This window comes from Oncorhynchus masou, chromosome 13, assembly GCF_036934945.1.
Source record: "Oncorhynchus masou masou isolate Uvic2021 chromosome 13, UVic_Omas_1.1, whole genome shotgun sequence".
In the NCBI taxonomy this organism is placed as follows: Eukaryota; Metazoa; Chordata; class Actinopteri; order Salmoniformes; family Salmonidae; genus Oncorhynchus; species Oncorhynchus masou.
In genome coordinates, this window is record NC_088224.1 from 80403460 (window position 1) to 80423618 (window position 20159).

The window sequence follows — 20159 nt, forward strand, 5'->3', positions numbered from 1 at the left end:
GTGAGAGGAGCGGATGCTGTTCTTTTAGAAGTTAGCTTGAAGTGTTAGCGTACCATCTAACGGCCCTCATCACCGATCAGCTCGGATTATGTTGGTTTAGTTGGGGAACTAGATGGAGGACACCCTCAGCACAAAGCAAGGGTGTTATTGAGCGTGTCTTGAGTGACGTTGGTGTTGTGTGGAAAAGACTGTTGGAGCCCTGTGACGTTGTTTAACACCGTCTGACACTAACACTTAGGTTGAACGGCAGAGCAACAAATGAGACATAATGAAGACTTGAGCATTAAAGGTTTTATAATGTAGCAGCGTCAGACAGAGGTTGTTGGACGGTAAGCGGAGGTTGAGTTATTACCAGGTAGTAGTTACTTTATTGCACCATAAATTCACTAGTGTGCGGATGCTGCATATGACCTGTATTGATTACTGATTAAATGGACGGAACAATATCATTACCATAGACGACTTTAGAAAATCCTGAGGGACAAATTGGACACCTAAAGCTCTGACATGATCATGTAGAATGGTCGGTTGAGAGGCAGTGAAATGGAATAGAGGATATAGTGATCATATGATACACTGACAGAACCAACCACTCACTCTGGTAAATATACTAACAAACCAATGGATATGGAATGATGTGGGTCTTTTCATTGTCAAACTCATAGAGGAAGCCAATCACAGCCTTCCCACTGGGCACAGATGTCAGTTCAACATCAACATTCACATTGAATTTTTGTTGTTGAAATGACATGGAAACAACATTGATTTCACCAGTTTTTGCCCAGTGGGTTCCCTCTCATCAGTTAAGGCTTCCTTCCTGACATTGCTGAGTTCTACTGTATCATTATTGAACAGACAGACATTTCAGTGTTAAACATTATTTTCTCCTATATCTATAAATAAATATACATCATATTGCTGTGTTGGAAGATACTGCCACAGGGAGCAGCCTGGAAGGTCTTTGATAATTGAGTCTTGGTTGAGTCCTGGTTAAATATAGCCCCAGTAGACAGGTAGCCAAAAACACATCTTAGTTGCCAACAGCAGGCATCTATAATGTTATCTAAACTTCACAATTTACATGTCAAAGAGCCTTGATTGATTTGTCTATGAGAAAGTGTATGTTAATGTTATTCATACGTGTCTGTAGAGCTCGACCTTGGGGAGTCAAAAAAAGTCTACAAAATGGGGCAGGGAATGAAGGGGCAAGGCTCCGAGTCTCTTGGTTTTCGATAGTGTTCCTATCTGTATAGCTCCTACAGACACTAAACCAGAAGACAAGCTGCAAGGCCGGTTTTCCCGTCGCCTGAGTCTCACCAGGACGCACGCTCTCCTGCCTCGTTTTCACCTGTGTTTTCACTTGGGTAGCCAGAAGATTGGGTCGGAAGTACACAAAGAGCCCAGGGCAGATGAGTCAAAGTTGAAGCCAGAATTGAGGAACGTAACAGCAGATCTGAATTTCAAAGGTTGTTGTCGATCATAATCAATGTTCCCTTCCGACACTGAGCAAATTTCAGGTCTGCTGAGCGCAAACTTGAACATTGTGAAAATTCTGTGCAATTTCCTGCGCGAGTTTACTGTGAACACTGAAGCTGTACCCATTTTCAGTTACACCTTTAACAGTGGCCAAGTTGGCTACAGTGGCTGTTTGATCCTACTGGAGGTCTACCAGAGTGGCCTACCATCAAAACAATGGAGAAAAATGCATCCCATAACATTTTAACAGGGAAATAACTGTTCTATCATTCAGCCAAGTCACAGCCAATGTGTGGTGCTCAATGTACATTGCATGAGACTTTTTTTTTTAAACATGCAAGATGACTGAAAATGTTGTGTTGTTTGATGCAAGAAACCACTTTACAAAATACAATCGATTATTATTCCCATTATTCCCTAACCTCTGCCTACTGGTTATTTAGCTTATTCAAAACCATCTCAAAATACAACACTTCCCCTTTAAGACAAAAAAAAGCTCTTTACTTGACTTGCTTTTCAAAGATGACTAGAAATGCATTTTGTGTTCATGTAGGAAGCAACCACTCCCTGATTGTTGACTAAAAATGTGCTAATAACTCGCTAACTATCAAAGAATATGAACAAATGTGCAAAGGTGGCTACATGCAGTTCTCGCTTTGATCTCAAAACAAAAACATCTACTTAATACTGCTCATGCTGTCCAGTTCAAACTGAATGGCAAAGATTCATATATGGCAATGGCTATTTCATATAGGCCTTCTGCAGCTCTGATTGGTTATGGTGCACCGGTCTGTGTAGCGTATGGGCCTGAGTTATTCATGTCAATTCTATAGAATCCTATTCCAATGCGCTCTGCCTAAAAGAAAATCTCTTGCACAGTTAGTTTTGCATACTAAATCTTGCATAGCTCGTTTTGTTTCGGTATGTTACATTGAAAGTGGCTAATATTGCGTTGATTCGAGCAAAATTCCCACAGTAGTGTAAAACGTTGATGGTGTTAACTAAAGAGGAAAACTGTAGAAAGTTGAGTGAAGTTCAATCTCGTGCTTCTCTGCGTGGGCTGATATTTCATCTGCGCAGCAGCCCAAAGGGAGTCGAGCAGCTAGGAGGGAACATTTATCATAAGAATTGATAGCGGCTACAGGCCCCACTCCCCTAGGGTTGAAAAACCATATCAGAGGTTACCGAATCACCAACAATACAAGGAGAATCTGGTTTCAGATGATGTTCTGTGGGACCTGCATATGGAAGGACTCTTGTTTCCCTGCTACATCATACATTCATGATTTCGTTTTTGATGAGATGTTCCCCTCTGATAGAGAAGAGGCAGTGGAAATGTCACACTGCTCAGCTGGAGATGGAGAGAGAACTCTGATCACTGCGGGGCAACGTGCTGAACTGGTGATGAGTGGGATAAGCTAGCTGGGGATGTTTACGCTTGTGTGTGTGCCACAAATGTTGTTCTTATGTCTGTGCAGTCCATTACATCCATATGAAAGGGTTCTATGTGGTTAGGGCTGTGTACAGTACAGTGTCTTTCCTATGTTTCTATGATTTGTGTTTGGTTCTACTTTTTCATGTTCCAATGACTACACTGTGCGGAAGGACACTCGAGCATTCCTGTCAGATCGTTGTCAGGGACAATGCTGTCCATTTCATTTTCTATAGATTTGACAAAACATGGAACCAGCAACCATATGAAAAACAATCTGTAAGTAAACACATTGTCTGCTCGTTATTTAATCTCCTGCTGCCCTAGGAGCTATGAATACAGGTCATTTTAAGGTCATCCCAAGGTCACAGCAGCAGTAGGTGTGGTCCAGTTCCCAGCTAGTTCCTCAGACATCCCCAAGGCCCCAGCCACAGCAGTAGCAGCAGCAACAGTCAGGTTCTGAGCTGCCTCCCTGATGACCTCCGGAGGCTCCTCTGGGGAGACGATCTCGGCCAGGGTGACATAGGTCCCAGCCAGGAACCCTATGAAGCCCACCACAGCTATGACAAGGTCCTTGACCAACATGGCTGGCTTCAGCGGGCGGTCTGAGAAGGTGATGAGCTCCACCAGGGGGGGGAAGACCAGGGCCAGGGCACTGCTGGACACAGCACCCACCAGGGAGATGACCAGGTCCAGACGAGGGATCAGCACAGCAAAGGAGACTGGAGAGAGAGAGAGGAGGGGACAGGGAGAGGAGTAGAGAGGAGGAGAGGAGGAGAGAGGAGGAGAGGAGTAGAGATGAGTGGACAGGGAGAGGAGTAGAGAGAATGGGGACAGGGAGAGGAGTAGAGAGGAGGGGACAGGGAGAGGAGTAGAGAGGAGGAGAGGAGTAGAGAGGAGGGGACAGGGAGAGGAGTAGAGAGGAGTAGAGAGGAGGGGACAGGGAGACAAGTAGAGAGGAGGGGACAGGGAGAGGAGTAGAGAGGAGGAGAGGAGTAGAGAGGAGGGGACAGGGAGAGGAGTAGAGAGGAGGGGACAGGGAGAGGAGTAGAGAGGAGGGGACAGGGAGAGGAGTAGAGAGGAGGAGAGGAGTAGAGGGGAGGGGACAGGGAGAGGAGTAGAGAGGAGGGGACAGGGAGAGGAGTAGAGAGGAGGAGAGGAGTAGAGAGGAGGGGACAGGGAGAGGAGTAGAGAGGAGGGGACAGGGAGAGGAGTAGAGAGGAGGAGAGGAGTAGAGAGGAGGGGACAGGGAGAGGAGTAGAGAGGAGGAGAGAAGTAGAGAGGAGGGAACAGGCAGAGGAGTAGAGAGGAGTAGAGGAGTAGAGAGGAGGGGACAGGGGAGAGGGAGGGTAGAGAGGAGGGGACAAGGAGACAGGAGTAGAGAGGAGGGACAGGGAGAGGAGTAGGAGAGAGGAGGGGACAGGGAGAGGAGTAGAGAGGAGGAGAGGAGAGAGGGGGACAGGGAGAGGAGTAGAGAGGAGGAGAGGAGTAGAGAGGAGGGGACAGGGAGAGGAGTAGAGGAGGAGAGGAGTAGAGAGGAGGGGACAGGGAGAGGAGTAGAGAGGAGGGGACAGGGAGAGGAGTAGAGAGGAGGAGAGGAGTAGAGAGGAGGAGAGGAGTAGAGATGAGTGGAAGGGAGAGGAGAAGAGAGGTGATAAAGGAAGCCGAGAGAGGGGTGGCAATAAAGAGGGGAGGGGGAGGAAAGTGTGGGGAAGTGAGAGAGGAGATAAGGAAAGGAATGGAAAGGGATGGAGCAGGGGGGAGGGGAGAGAGGTGCAGAGGTCATCAAACAGAGCATGGAAACAGATGTCTAGAGACAAATTAATCAATCTTCCACACATGCATATTACAGCACATACAATATACTTCCATGGAGGAGAATGCCAACTCTCCTATGCCATCCCAACAATCAACAATAATGCAAGGCCTGCAAACCACCTTCCAGCTGGAACAATGAGTCACACAACATGGAAGCAGAGGTCAAAATAAAGTTCTGGGCCCTTAGGGGCCCCCATAGACACACTGAAAAACTGGCCCCAGACCACACTACCCTAAACCTTCAATATGTAAACTTCCCTTTTAAGTTGGCCTCCTAATTTCACTTTTCCAGGGACCAGTTAAGGGGAGTACAGGAGGAGGTGAGTAACGGAGGTAACTGTGAACATGGCTTTGTGTTACTGTTAGCACGCTGACAGTAATCTCTCTTAGTCTCCCAGGCAGGAAGACCCCCACTGCAGGGGATGTGTTTGTTGGCAGAGAGAGGGATGGAACAGGGGATGAAGGGAGATAGAGGGGATAGCAGTTAGAGAAAAAGACAGAGACAGAGAGAGAGAGAGGAGGGAGGTAGGAATGGGTATGGCAGGTAGAGAAAAAGACAGAGAGAAAGAGAGACAGAGGAGGGGAGGTAGGAATGGGTATGGCAGGTAGAGAAAAAGACAGAGAGACAGAGAGAGAGAGGAGGGGAGGTAGGAATGGGTATGGCAGGTAGAGAAAAAGACAGAGAGACAGAGAGAGAGAAGAGGGGAGGGAGGAATGGGTATGGCAGGTAGAGAAAAAGACAGAGAGACAGAGAGAGAGAAGATGGGAGGGAGGAATGGGTATGGCAGGTAGAGAAAAAGACAGAGAGACAGAGAGAGAGAAGAGGGGAGGGAGGAATGGGTATGGCAGGTAGAGAAAAAGACAGAGAGAAAGAGAGAGAGAGGAGGGGAGGTAGGAATGGGTATGGCAGGTAGAGAAAAAGACAGAGAGACAGAGAGAGAGAAGATGGGAGGGAGGAATGGGTATGGCAGGTAGAGAAAAAGACAGAGAGACAGAGAGAGAGAGGAGGGGAGAGAGGAATGGGTATGGCAGGTAGAGAAAAAGACAGACAGAGAAGAGGGAGGGGAGGTAGGAATGGGTATGGGGTAGAGAAAAAGACAGAATGAGAGAGAGAGGAGGGGGAGGTAGGAATGGGTATGGCAGGTAGAGAAAAAGACAGAAAGAGAGGGAGGGGGAGGTAGGGGTAGGTAGGAAAAAAGGGTAATGGCAGGTAGAGAAAAAGACAGAGAAGAGAGAGAGGGAGGGGAGGTAGGAATGGGTATGGCAGGTAGAGAAAAGACAGAAAGAGAGAGAGAGGAGGGGAGGTAGGAATGGGTATGGCAGGTAGAGAAAAAGACAGAACAGAGAGAGAGAGGAGGGGAGGTAGGAATGGGTATAGAGCAGAAAGAGAGAGAGAGAGGAGGGGAGGGAGGGAATGGTAGAGAAAAAGAGACAGAAAGAGAGAGAGGAGGGGGAGGTAGGAATGGGGTATGGCAGGTAGAGAAAAGACAGAGAGAGAGAGAGAGGAGGGGAGGTAGGAATGGGTATGGCAGGTAGAGAAAAAGACAGAGACAGAGAGAGAGAGGAGGGGAGGTAGGAATGGGTATGGCAGGTAGAGAAAAGACAGAGACAGAGAGAGAGGAGGGGAGGTTCGAATGGGTATGGCAGGTAGAGAAAAAAGACAGAGAGAGAAGAGGAGGGGAGGTGGAATGGGTATGGCAGGTAGAGAAAAAGACAGAGAGAGAGAGAGGAGGGGAGGTAGGAATGGGTATGGCAGGTAGAGAAAAAGACAGAGAGAGAGAGAGAGAGGAGGGGAGGTAGGAATGGGTATGGCAGGTAGAGAAAAAAGACAGAGAAAGAGAGAGAGAGGAGGGGAGGTAGGAATGGGTGGCAGGTAGAGAAAAAGACAGAGAGAGAGAGAGAGAGGAGGGGAGGTAGGAATGGGTATGGCAGGTAGAGAAAAAAGACAGAGAAAGAGAGAGAGGAGGGGAGGTAGGAATGGGTATGGCAGGTAGAGAAAAAGACAGAAAGAGAGAGAGAGAGAGGGGAGTATGGCAGGTAGGAAAAAGACAGAAAGCAGGTAGGAGAAAAAGACAGAGAAAAGAGACAGAGAGAGGAGGGGAGGTAGGAATGGGTATGGCAGGTAGAGAAAAAAGACAGAAAGAGAGAGAGAGAGGGAGGGGAGGTAGGAATGGGTATGGCAGGTAGAGAAAAAGACAGAGACAGAGAGAGAGAGGGAGGGGAGGTAGGAATGGGTATGGCAGGTAGAGAAAAAGACAGAGAGAGAGAGAGAGAGGGGAGGGGAATGGGTATGGAGGAGAGAGAGAGAGGAGGGGAGGCAGGAATGGGTAGGAAAAAGACAGAAAGAGAGAGAGAGGAGGGAGGTGGGTATGGCAGGTAGAGAAAAAGACAGAAAGAGAGAGAAGAGAGGGAGGGGAGGTAGGAATGGGTATGGCAGGTAGAGAAAAAGACAGAGACAGAGAGAGAGAGGAGGGGAGGTAGGAATGGGTATGGCAGGTAGAGAAAAAGACAGAGAAGAGAGAGAGAGGAGGGGGAGGTAGGAATGGGTATGGCAGGTAGAGAAAAAGACAGAAAGAGAAGAGAGAGGAGGAATGGGAGGTAGAGAAAAAGACAGAAAGAGAGAGAGAGGAGGGGAGGTAGGAATGGGTATGGCAGGTAGAGAAAAAGACAGAAAGAGAGAGAGAGAGGAGAGGAGGTAGGAATGGGTATGGCAGGTAGAGAAAAAGACAGAGAGACAGAGAGAGGAGGGGAGGTAGGAATGGGTATGGCAGGTAGAGAAAAAGACAGAAAGAGAGAGAGAGAGAGGGGAGGTAGGAATGGGTATGGCAGGTAGAGAAAAAGACAGAAAGAGAGAGAGAGAGGAGGGAGGTAGGAATGGGTATGGCAGGTAGAGAAAAGACAGAAAGAGAGAGAGAGAGAGGGAGGGGAGGTAGGAATGGGTATGGCAGGTAGAGAAAAAGACAGAAAGAGAGAGAGAGGAGGGGAGGTAGGAATGGGTATGGCAGGTAGAGAAAAAGACAGAAAGAGAGAGAGAGAGGAGGGGAGGTAGGAATGGGTATGGCAGGTAGAGAAAAAGACAGAAAGAGAGAGAGAGGAGGGGAGGGAGGAATGGGTATGGCAGGTAGAGAAAAAGACAGAAAGAGAGAGAGAGGAGGGGAGGTAGGAATGGGTATGGCAGGTAGAGAAAAAGACAGAGACAAGAGAGAGAGGAGGAATGGGGTATGGCAGGTAGAGAAAAGACAGAGAAGAGAGAGAGGAGGGAGGTAGGAATGGGTATGGCAGGTAGAGAAAAAGACAGAAAGAGAGAGAGAAGGAGAGGGAGGTAGGAATGGGTATGGCAGGTAGAGAAAAATGACAGAGACAGAGAGAGAGAGGAGGGGAGGTAGGAATGGGTATGGCAGGTAGAGAAAAAGACAGAGAAAGAGAGAGAGAGGAGGGGAGGTAGGAATGGGTATGGCAGGTAGAGAAAAAGACAGAGACAGAGAGAGAGAGAGAGGGGAGGTAGGAATGGGTATGGCAGGTAGAGAAAAAGACAGAGACAGAGAGAGAGAGGAGGGGAGGTAGGAATGGGTATGGCAGGTAGAGAAAAAGACAGAGAAGAGAGAGAGAGGAGGTAGGAATGGGTATGGCAGGTGAGAAAAAAGACAGGAGAGAGAGAGAGGAGGGGGAGGTAGGAATGGGTATGGCAGGTAGAGCAGAGAAAGAGAGAGGAGGGGGAGGTAGGAATGGGTATGGCAGGTAGAAAAAGACAGAGAGAGAGAGAGAGAGAGGGAGGGAGGTAGGAATGGGTATGGCAGGTAGAGAAAAAGACAGAGAGAGAGAGAGAGAGGAGGGGAGGTAGGAATGGGTATGGCAGGTAGAGAAAAGACAGAGAGACAGAGAGAGAGAGAGAGGAGGGGAGGTAGGAATGGGTATGGCAGGTAGAGAAAAAGACAGAGAAGAGAGAGAGAGGGAGGGGAGGTAGGAATGGGTTGGCAGGTGAGAAAAAGACAGAGAAGAGAGAGAGGAGGGGAGGTAGGAATGGGTATGGCAGGTAGAGAAAAAGACAGAGAAAGAGAGAGAGGGAGGGGAGGTAGGAATGGGTATGGCAGAGAGAAAAAGACAGAGACAGAGAGAGGGAGGAGGGAGGAATGGGTATGGCAGAGTAAAAAGACAGAAAAAGAGAGAGGGAGGTAGGAATGGGTATGGCAGGTAGAGAAAAAGACAGAGAGGAGAGGAGGGGAGGTAGGAATGGGTATGGCAGGTAGAGAAAAAAGACAGAGAAAGAGAGAGAGGGAGGGGAGGTAGGAATGGGTATGGCAGGTAGAGAAAAAGACAGAAGAAAGAGAAGAGAGAGAGGAGGAGGTAGGAATGGGTATGGCAGGTAGAGAAAAAGACAGAGAGAGAGAGAGAGAGAAGATGAGGAGGGAGGGAGGAATGGGTATGGCAGGTAGAGAAAAGACAGAGGAGAGAAAGAGAGAGAGAGGAGGGGAGGCAGGAATGGGTATGGAAGGTAGAGAGAAAGACAGAGAGACAGAGAGAGAGAGGAGGGGAGGTAGGAATGGGTATGGCAGGTAGAGAAAAAGACAGAGACAGAGAGAGAGGAGGGGAGGTAGGAATGGGTATGGCAGGTAGAGAAAAAGACAGAGACAGAGAGAGAGGAGGGGGAGGTAGGAATGGGTATGGCAGGTAGAGAAAAGACAGAGAGAAAAGAGAGAGAGGGAGGGGAGGTAGGAATGGGTATGGCAGGTAGAGAAAAAGACAGAGAGAGAGAGAGAGAGAGGAGGGAGGTAGGAATGGGTATGGCAGGTAGAGAAAAAGACAGAGAAGAGAGAGAGAGGAGGGGAGGTAGGAATGGGTATGGCAGGTAGAGAAAAAGACAGAGACAGAGAGGGAGGGGAGGTAGGAATGGGTTGGCAGGTAGAGAAAAAGACAAAGAAAGACTAGGAATGGGTAAGGCAGGTAGAGAAAAAGACAGAGACAGAGAGAGAGGAGGGGAGGTAGGAATGGGTATGGCAGGTAGAGAAAAAGACAGAAAGAGAGAGAGGAGGGGAGGGGAGAGATGGGTATGGCAGGGAAAAAAGACCGAGAGAGAGAGAGAGAAGGAGGAGGTAGGAATGGGTATGGCAGAGAGACAGAGACAGAGGAGAGAGGTAGGAAATGGGTATGGCAGGTAGAGAAAAAAGACAGAGACAGAGAGAGAGGAGGGGGAGGTAGGAATGGGTATGGCAGGTAGAGAAAAAGACAGAGACAGAGAGAGAGAGGAGGGGAGGTAGGAATGGGTATGGCAGGTAGAGAAAAAGACAGAGACAGAGAGAGAGAGGAGGGGAGGTAGGAATGGGTATGGCAGGTAGAGAAAAAGACAGAGACAGAGAGAGAGAGGGGAGGTAGGAATGGGTATCAGGTAGAGAAAAAGACAGAGAAAGAGAGAGAGGAGGGGAGGTAGGAATGGGTATGGCAGGTAGAGAAAAAGACAGAGACAGAGAGAGAGGAGGGGAGGTAGGAATGGGTATGGCAGGTAGAGAAAAAGACAGAGAGAGAGAGAGAGAGGAGGGGAGGTAGGATGGGTATGGCAGGTAGAGAAAAAGACAGAGACAGAGAGAGAGGAGGGGAGGTAGGAATGGGTATGGCAGGTAGAGAAAAAGACAGAGAGAGAGAGAGGAGGGGAGGTAGGAATGATGGCAGGTAGAGAAAAAAGACAGAGACAGGAAGAGAAAGGGTATGGAGGGGTATGGCAGGTAGAGAAAAGACAGAAAGAGAGGGGAGGTAGAATGGGTATGGCAGGTAGAGAAAAAGACAGAGAGAGAGAGAGAGGGGAGGTAGGAATGGGTATGGCAGGTAGAGAAAAAGACAGAGAGAGAGAGAGGAGGAGGGGAGGTAGGAATGGGTATGGCAGGTAGAGAAAAAGACAGAGACAGAGAGAAGAGGAGGGGAGGGTAGGAATGGGTATGGCAGGTGAGAAAAGACAGAGACAGAGAGAGAGAGGAGGGGAGGTAGGAATGGGTATGGCAGGTAGAGAAAAAGACAGAGACAAGAGAGAGAGGAGGGGAGGTAGGAATGGGTATGGCAGGTAGAGAAAAAGACAGAGAAGAGAGAGAGAGGAGGGGAGGTAGGAATGGGTATGGCAGGTAGAGAAAAAGACAGAGACAGAGAGAGAGAGGGGAGGTAGGAATGGGTATGGCAGGTAGAGAAAAAAGACAGAGAGGAGAGAGAGAGGGGAGGGGGAGGTAGGAATGGGTATGGCAGGTAGAGAAAAGACAGAGAGAGAGAGAGAGAGGGAGGTAGGAATGGGTAGGGGAGGTAGGAATGGGTATGGACAGAGTAGAGAAAAAGACAGAGACAGAGAGAGAGAGAGGGAGGGGAGGTAGGAATGGGTATGGCAGGTAGAGAAAAGACAGAGAGAGAGAGAGAGAGGAGGGGAGGTAGGAATGGGTATGGCAGGTAGAGAAAAAGACAGAGAGAGAGAGAGAGAGGAGGGGAGGTAGGAATGGGTATGGCAGGTAGAGAAAAAGACAGAGACAGAGAGAGAGAGGAGGGGAGGTAGGAATGGGTATGGCAGGTAGAGAAAAAAGACAGAGACAGAGAGAGAGAGGAGGGGAGGTAGGAATGGGTATGGCAGGTAGAGAAAAAGACAGAGACAGAGAGAAGAGGAGGGGAGGTAGGAATGGGTATGGCAGGTAGAGAAAAAGACAGAGACAGAGAGAGAGAGGGGAGGGGAGGTAGGAATGGGTATGGCAGGTAGAGAAAAACAGAGAGAGAGAGAGAGAGGAGGAGGGAGAATGGGTATGGCAGGTAGAGAAAAGACAGAGACAGAGAGAGAGAATGGGAGTATGGCAGGTAGAGAAAAAAGACAGAGAAAGAGAGAGAGGAGGGGAGGTAGGAATGGGTATGGCAGGTAGAGAAAAAGACAGAGAAAGAGAGAGAGAGGAGGGGGAGGTAGGAATGGGTATGGCAGGTAGAGAAAAAGACAGAGACAGAGAGAGAGAGGAGGGGAGGTAGGAATGGGTATGGCAGGTAGAGAAAAGACAGAGAGAGAGAGAGAGGAGGGGGAGGGAGGAATGGGTATGGCAGGTAGAGAAAAAGACAGAGAGAGAGAGAGAGAGGAGGGAGGTAGGAATGGGTATGGCAGGTAGAGAAAAAGACAGAGACAGAGAGAGAGAGAGGGGAGGTAGGAATGGGTATGGAAGGTAGAGAAAAAAGACAGAGACAGAGAGAGAGAGGAGGAGGAGGTAGGAATGGGTATGGCAGGTAGAGAAAAAGACAGAGACAGAGAGAGAGAGGAGGGGAGGTAGGAATGGGTATGGCAGGTAGGCAGAGAAAAAGACAGAGACAGAGAGAGAGAGGAGGGGAGGTAGGAATGGGTATGGCAGGAAGAGAAAAAGACAGAGACAGAGAGAGAGGAGGGGGGTGGGTCGGTAGGAATGGGTATGGCAGGTAGAGAAAAAAGACAGAGAGAAAGAGAGAGAGAGGAGGGGAGGTAGGAATGGGTATGGCAGGTAGAGAAAAAGACAGAGAAAGAGAGAGAGAGGGAGGGGAGGTAGGAATGGGTATGGCAGGTAGAGAAAAGACAGAGAAAGAGAGAGAGGAGGGGAGGTAGGAATGGGTATGGCAGGTAGAGAAAAAGACAGAGACCGAGAGAGAGGAGGGGAGGTAGGAATGGGGCAGGTAGAGAAAAAGACAGAAAGAGAGAGAGAGGGAGGGGAGGGTAGAATGGGTATGGCAGGTAGAGAAAAAGACAGAGAGAGAGAGAGAGGGGGGAGGTAGGAATGGGTATGGCAGGTAGAGAAAAGACAGAGAGAGAGGAGGGAGGGGAGGGAGGAAATGGGTATCAGGTAGAGAAAAAGACAGAGAAGAGAGAGAGAGGAGGGGAGGTAGGAATGGGTATGGCAGGTAGAGAAAAAGACAGAGAAAGAGAGAGAGAGAGGAGGGAGGGTAGGAATGGGTATGGCAGGTAGAGAAAAAGACAGAGACAGAGAGAGAGAGAGGGGGAGGTAGGAATGGGTATGGCAGGTAGAGAAAAGACAGAGACAGAGAGAGAGAGGAGGGGAGGTAGGAATGGGTATGGCAGGTAGAGAAAAAGACAGAGACAGAGAGAGAGAGAGGGAGGTAGGAATGGGTATGGCAGGTAGAGAAAAAGACAGAGACAGAGAGAGAGGAGAGGGGAGGTAGGAATGGGTATGGCAGGTAGAGAAAAAGACAGAGAGAAGAGAGAGAGGGAGGGGAGGTAGGAATGGGTATGGCAGGTAGAGAAAAAGACAGAGAAGAGAGAGAGAGGAGGGGAGGTAGGAATGGGTATGGCAGGTAGAGAAAAAAAAGACAGAGAGAGAGAGAGAGAGGAGGGGAGGGTATGGTGGAAAAGAGACAGGGTATGGAGGGTATGGCAGGTAGAGAAAAAGACAGAGACAGAGAGAGAGAGGAGGGGAGGTAGGAATGGGTATGGCAGGTAGAGAAAAAGACAGAGACAGAGAGAGAGAGAGGAGGGGAGGTCAGGAATGGGTATGGCAGGTAGAGAAAAAGACAGAGAAAAAGACAGAGAGAGAGGGGGGGTAGGGAGGAATGGGTATGGCAGGTAGAGAAAAAGACAAAGAAAGAGAGAGAGAGAGGAGGGAGGTAGGAATGGGTATGGCAGGTAGAGAAAAAGACAGAGAGAGAGAGAGAGAAAGGAGGGGAGGTAGGAATGGGTATGGCAGGTAGAGAAAAAGACAGAAGAGAGAGAGAGAGAGGGAGGGAGGTAGGAATGGGTATGGCAGGTAGAGAAAAAGACAGAGAAAGAGAGAGAGAGGAGGGGAGGTAGGAATGGGTATGGCAGGTAGAGAAAAAGACAGAGAGAGAGAGAGAGAGGAGGGGAGGTAGGAATGGGTATGGCAGGTAGAGAAAAAGACAGAGACAGAGAGAGAGGGAGGGGAGGTAGGAATGGGTATGGCAGGTAGAGAAAAAGACAGAGAGCAGAGAGAGAGGGAGGGGAGGTAGGAATGGGTATGGCAGGTAGAGAAAAAGACAGAGAGATGAGAGAGAGGGAGGGGAGGTAGGAATGGGTATGGCAGGTAGAGAAAAACCAGAGACAGAGAGAGAGAGAGGAGAGGAGGGGAGGTAGGAATGGGTATGGCAGGTAGAGAAAAAGACAGAAAGAGAGAGAGAGAGGGAGGGAGGTAGGAATGGGTATGGCAGGTAGAGAAAAGACAGAGGGTAGAGGTAGAGAAAAGAGACAGAGGAGGGGGAGGTAGGAATGGGTATGGCAGGTAGAGAAAAAGACAGAAAGAGAGAGAGAGGAGGGGGAGGTAGGAATGGGTATGGCAGGTAGAGAAAAAGACAGAGAGAGAGAGAGAGAGGAGGGGAGGTAGGAATGGGTATGGCAGGTAGAGAAAAAAGACAGAGAGAGAGAGAGAGAGAGGGAGGTAGGAATGGGTATGGCAGGTAGAGAAAAACAGACAGAGAAAAAGACAAAAAGAGAGAGAGAGAGGAGGGGAGGAGGGGGTATGGTAGAGAAAAAGACAGAGAAGAGGGTATGGCAGGTAGAGAAAAAGACAGAGAGAGAGAGAGAGGAGGGGAGGTAGGAATGGGTATGGCAGGTAGAGAAAAGACAGACAGAGAGAGAGAGAGAGGAGGGAGGAGGAATGGGTAGGCAGGTAGAGAAAAAGACAGAGACAGAGAGAGAGAGGAGGGGAGGTGGAATGGGTATGGCAGGTAGAGAAAAAGACAGAGAAGAGAGAGAGAGGAGGGGGAGGTAGGAATGGGTATGGCAGGTAGAGAAAAAGACAGAGAGAGAGAGAGAGAGGGGGGAGGTAGGAATGGGTATGGCAGGTAGAGAAAAAGAGAAAAGACAGAGACAGAGGGGAGATGAGGCAGGTAGGAGGGACAGAGGTTCGAATGGGTATGGCAGGTAGAGAAAAAGACAGAGAAAGAGAGAGAGAGAGGAGGGGAGGTAGGAAGGGATGGGTATGGCAGGTAGAGAAAAAAGACAGAGACAGAGAGAGAGAGAGAGAGGAGGGAGGTAGGAATGGGTATGGCAGGTAGAGAAAAAGACAGAGAGAAGAGAGAGAGAGGAGGGGAGGTAGAAATGGGTATGGCAGGTAGAGAAAAGACAGAGACAGAGAGAGAGAGGAGGGGAGGTAGGAATGGGTATGGCAGGTAGAGAAAAAGACAGAGACCGAGAGAGAGAGGAGGGAGGTAGGAATGGGTATGGCAGGTAGAGAAAAAGACAGAGAGAGAGAGAGAGGGAGGGGAGGTAGGAATGGGTATGGCAGGTAGAGAAAAGACAGAGAAGGAGAGAGGAGGGGGGAGGTAGGAATGGGTATGGCAGGTAGAGAAAAAGACAGAAAGAGAGAGAGAGAGGGATGGGGAGGTAGGAATGGGTATGGCAGGTAGAGAAAAAGACAGGAATGATGGCAGGTAGAGAAAAGAGAGAGAGAGGAGGGGAGGTAGGAATGGGTATGGCAGGTAGAGAAAAAGACAGAGAGAGAGAGAGAGGAGGGGAGGGAGGAATGGGTATGGCAGGTAGAGAAAAAGACAGAGACAGAGAGAGAGAGGAGGGGAGGTAGGAATGGGTATGGCAGGTAGTAGAGAAAAAGAGAAAAAGACAGAGACAGAGAGAGAGGAGGGGGGAGGGGAATGGGTATGGCAATGGGTATGGCAGGTAGAGAAAAGACAGAGAGAGAGAGAGAGAGGAGGGGAGGTAGGAATGGGTATGGCAGGTAGAGAAAAGAGAGAAGGGGGCGAGAGAGAAAAAGAGAGGGAGGCCTAGGAATGGGTATGGCAGGTAGAAAAAGACAAAAGAGAGAGAGGGGAGGTAGGAATGGGTAGAGACAGAAAGAGATGAGGAGGGGAGGTAGGAATGGGTATGGCAGGTAGAGAAAAAGACAGAGACAGAGAGAGAGAGGAGGGGAGGTAGGAATGGGTATGGCAGGTAGAGAAAAGACAGAAAAGAGAGAGAGAGGAGGGGAGGGAGGAATGGGTATGGCAGGTAGAGAAAAAGACAGAAAGAGAGAGAGAGGGAGGGGAGGTAGGAATGGGTATGGCAGGTAGAGAAAAAGACAGAGAGAAAGAGAGAGAGAGGAGGGGAGGTAGGAATGGGTATGGCAGGTAGAGAAAAAGACAGAAAGAGAGAGAGAGGAGGGGAGGTGTAGGAATGGGTATGGCAGGTAGAGAAAAAAGACAGAGAGAGAGAGAGAGATTTGGAGGGGAGGTAGGAATGGGTATGGCAGGTAGGAATGGGTATGGCAGGTAGAGAAAAAGACAGAAAGAGAGAGAGAGGGGAGGTAGAGGGTAAGTGGCAGGTAGAGAAAAAGACAGAGGACAGAGAGAGAGAGGGGAGGTAGGAATGGGGTTTGGCAGGTGAGAAAAAGACAGAGAGAGAGAGAGAGAGGAGGGAGGTTCGGAATGGGTAGAGGCAGGTAGAGAAAAGGAGACAAAAAAGAGAGAGAGGAGGGGAGGGGGAGGTAGGAATGGGTATGGCAGGTAGAGAAAAAGACAGAGAGAGAGAGAGAGAGAGGAGGGGAGGTAGGAATGGGTATGGCAGGTAGAGAAAAAGACAGAGACAGAGAGAGAGGAGGGGAGGAGGTAGGAATGGGTATGGCAGGTAGAGAAAAAGACAGAGACAGAGAGAGAGAGGAGGGGAGGTAGGAATGGGTATGGCAGGTAGAGAAAAAGACAGAGACAGAGAGAGAGGAGGGGAGGTAGGAATGGGTATGGCAGGTAGAGAAAAAGACAGAGAAAGAGAGAGAGAGAGAAAGGGAGGGGAGGTAGGAATGGGTATGGCAGGTAGAGAAAAAGACAGAGAGAGAGAGAGAGAGGAGAAAAAGGAGGAGAGAGGAATGGGTATGGCAGGTAGAGAAAAAATGACAATGAGTATGGCAGGTAGAGAAAAAGACAGAGGAGGGGAGGGAGGAATGGGTATGGCAGGTAGAGAAAAGACAGACAGAGAGAGATGGGTAGGAATGGCAGGTAGAGAAAAAGACAGAGAAGAGAGAGAGAGGGAGGGGGTAGGAATGGGTATGGCAGGTAGAGAAAAAGACAGAGAAATAGAGAGAGGTAGGAGGGGAGGTAGGAATGGGTATGGCAGGTAGAGTGACAGAAAAGGCAGAGGACTCCTAAGAGAGAGAGGGGGGAGGGGAGGAATGGGTATGGCAGGTAGAGAAAAAGACAGAGTTCAGAGAGAGAGAGGAGGGGAGGTAGGAATGGGTATGGCAGGTAGAGAAAAGACCAGAACAGAGAGAGAAAGGAGGGGAGGTAGGAATGGGTATGGCAGGTAGAGAAAAAGACAGAGACAGAGAGAGAGAGGAGGGGAGGTAGGAATGGGTATGGCAGGTAGAGAAAAAGACAGAGACAGAGAGAGAGAGGAGGGGGAGGTAGGAATGGGTATGGCAGGTAGAGAAAAAGACAGAGACAGAGAGAGAGAGGAGGGGGGAGGTAGGAATGGGTATGGCAGGTAGAGAAAAAGACAGAGACAGAGAGAGAGAGGAGGGGAGGTAGGAATGGGTATGGCAGGTAGAGAAAAAGACAGAGACAGAGAGAAAAAAGAGAAAGAGGAGGAGGGAGGTAGGAATGGGTATGGCAGGTAGAGAAAAAAGACAGAGACAGAGAGAGAGGAGGGGAGGGAGGAATGGGTATGGCAGGTAGAGAAAAGACAGAAGAGAGAGAGAGAGGAGGGAGGTAGGAATGGGTATGGCAGGTAGAGAAAAAGACAGAGAAAAGAAGAGAGAGGAGGGGTCAGGTAGGAATGGGTATGGCAGGTAGAGAAAAAAAGACAGAGACAGAGAGAGAGAGGGAGGGGAGGAATGGGTATGGCAGGTAGAGAAAAAAAGACAGAGAAGAGAGAGAGAGGAGGGGAGGTAGGAATGGGTATGGCAGGTAGAGAAAAAGACAGAGAGAGAGAGAGAGAGGGGGTAGGAATGGGTATGGCAGGTAGAGAAAAAGACAGAGACAGAGAGAGAGAGGGGGGAGGGAGGAATGGGTATGGAGGTAGAGAAAAAAAGACAGAGAAAGAGAGAGAGAGAGAGGGGGAGGCCTAGGAATGGGTATGGCAGGTAGAGAAAAAGACAGAAAGAGAGAGAGAGAGGAGGGGAGGTAGGAATGGGTATGGCAGGTAGAGAAAAAGACAGAGAGAGAGAGAGAGAGGAGGGGAGGTAGGAATGGGTATGGCAGGTAGAGAAAAAGACAGAGACAGAGAGAGAAAAAGAGAGGAGGGGAGGTAGGAATGGAATATGGCAGGTAGAGAAAAAGACAGAGAGAGAGAGAGAGAGGAGGGGAGGTAGGAATGGGTATGGCAGGTAGAGAAAAAGACAGAGACAGAGAGAGAGAGAGGGGAGGTAGGAATGGGTATGGCAGGTAGAGAAAAGAGACAGAGAGAGAGGGAGGGGAGGTAGGAATGATGGCAGGTAGAGAAAAAAGAGAGGGGAGGTAGGAATGGGTATGGGTATGGCAGGTAGAGAAAAAGACAGAGAGAGAGAGAGAGAGGAGGGGAGGTAGGAATGGGTATGGCAGGTAGAGAAAAAGACAGAAAGCTGAGAGAGAGAGGAGGAGGGGAGGGGAATGGGTATGGCAGGTAGAGAAAAAGACAGAGAGAAGGAGGGGGAGGAATGGGTATGGCAGGTAGAGAAAAAGACAGAGGAATGGGTATGGCAGGTAGAGAAAAAGACAGAGACAGAGAGAGAGAGGAGAGGAATGGGTAGGCAGGTAGAGAAAAAGAGGACAGAGAGAGAGGAGGGGAATGGGTATGGCAGGTAGAGAAAAAGACAGAAAGAGAGAGAGAGGAGGGAGGTAGGAATGGGTATGGCAGGTAGAGAAAAACAGAGACAGAGAGAGAGAGGAGGGGGAGGTAGGAATGGGTATGGCAGGTAGAGAAAAAGACAGAGGAGGAGAGAGGAGGGAGGTAGGAATGGGTATGGCAGGTAGAGAAAAAGACAGAAAGAGAGAGAGAGGAGGGGAGGTAGGAATGGGTATGGCAGGTAGAGAAAAAAAAAGACAGAGAGGAGGAGAGAGAATGGGTATGAGGAGGGGAGAGAGAGGAATGGGTATGGCAGGTAGAGAAAAAGACAGAAAGAGAGAGAGAGAGAGAGGGGAGGTAGGAATGGGTATGGCAGGTAGAGAAAAAGACAGACAGAAAGAGAGAGAGAGAGAGGGAGGGGGAGGTAGGAATGGGTAGGCAGGTAGAGAAAAAGACAGAAAGAGAGAGAGAGAGAGGAGGGGAGGTAGGAATGGGTATGGCAGGTAGAGAAAAGACAGAAAGAGAGAGAGAGAGGAGGGAGGTAGGAATGGGTATGGCAGGTAGAGAAAAAGACAGAAAGAGAGAGAGAGAGAGGGGAGGGGAGGTAGGAATGGGTATGGCAGGTAGAGAAAAAGACAGAAAGAGAGAGAGAGAGGAGGGGAGGTAGGAATGGGTATGGCAGGTAGAGAAAAGACAGAAAGACAGAGAGAGAGAGAGGGGGGGGAGGTAGGAATGGGTATGGCAGGTAGAGAAAAAGACAGAAAGAGAGAGAGAGGAGGGGAGGTAGGAATGGGTATGGCAGGTAGAGAAAAAGACAGAGAGACAGAGAGAGAGGAGGGGGAGGTAGGAATGGGTATGGCAGGTAGAGAAAAAGACAGAAAGAGAGAGAGAGGAGGGGGGTAGGAATGGGTATGGCAGGTAGAGAAAAGACAGAAAGAGAGAGAGAGGGGAGGGGAGGGTATGTAGGAATGGGTATGGCAGGTAGAGAAAAAAAACAGAGAAAGAGAGGAGAGGAGGGGAGGTAGGAATGGGTATGGCAGGTAGAGAAAAAGACAGAACAGAGAGAGAGGAGGGGAGGTAGGAATGGGTATGGCAGGTAGAGAAAAAAGACAGAAAGAGAGAGAGAGGAGGGGAGGTAGGAATGGGTATGGCAGGTAGAGAAAAAGACAGAAAGAGAGAGAGGAGGGGAGGTAGGAATGGGTATGGCAGGTAGAGAAAAAGACAGAAAGAGAGAGAGAGGGAGGGGAGGTAGGAATGGGTATGGCAGGTAGAGAAAAAGACAGAGAAGAGAGAGAGAGAGGAGGGGAGGTAGGAATGGGTATGGCAGGTAGAGAAAAGACAGAGAGAGAGAGAGAGAGAGGGAGGGGAGGTAGGAATGGGTATGGCAGGTAGAGAAAAAGACAGAGAAAGAGAGAGAGAGAGGAGGGGAGGTAGGAATGGGTATGGCAGGTAGAGAAAAAGACAGAGAAAGACAGAGAGAGAGAGGGGGGGGTAGGAATGGGTATGGCAGGTAGAGAAAAACAGAGAGAGAGAGAGGAGGGGAGGTAGGAATGGGTATGGCAGGTGGAGAAAAAGACAGAAAGAGAGAGAGAGAGGAGGGGAGGTAGGAATGGCAGAGAGAAAAAAGACAGAGAGAGAGAGAAGAGGGGAGGGAGGAATGGGTATGGCAGGTAGAGAAAAAGACAGAGAGAGAGAGAGAGAGGAGGGGAGGGAGGAATGGGTATGGCAGGTAGAGAAAAAGACAGAGAGACA

At 49.4% G+C, this 20159-nt stretch overlaps 1 protein-coding gene across 1 annotated transcript in view; it reads right to left on the bottom strand.

The window, feature by feature from the left end:
* Positions 1-276: 276 nt before the first annotated feature.
* Positions 277-20159, bottom strand: part of LOC135553442 (neutral amino acid uniporter 4-like) — a 238937-nt gene continuing 219054 nt past the window's right edge. The window contains exon 8 of the mRNA XM_064985558.1: positions 277-3630. Within this exon, the coding sequence (XP_064841630.1) occupies positions 3263-3630 (368 nt within the window). The 3' untranslated portion in view covers positions 277-3262. The remainder of the gene's footprint in view (positions 3631-20159) is intronic.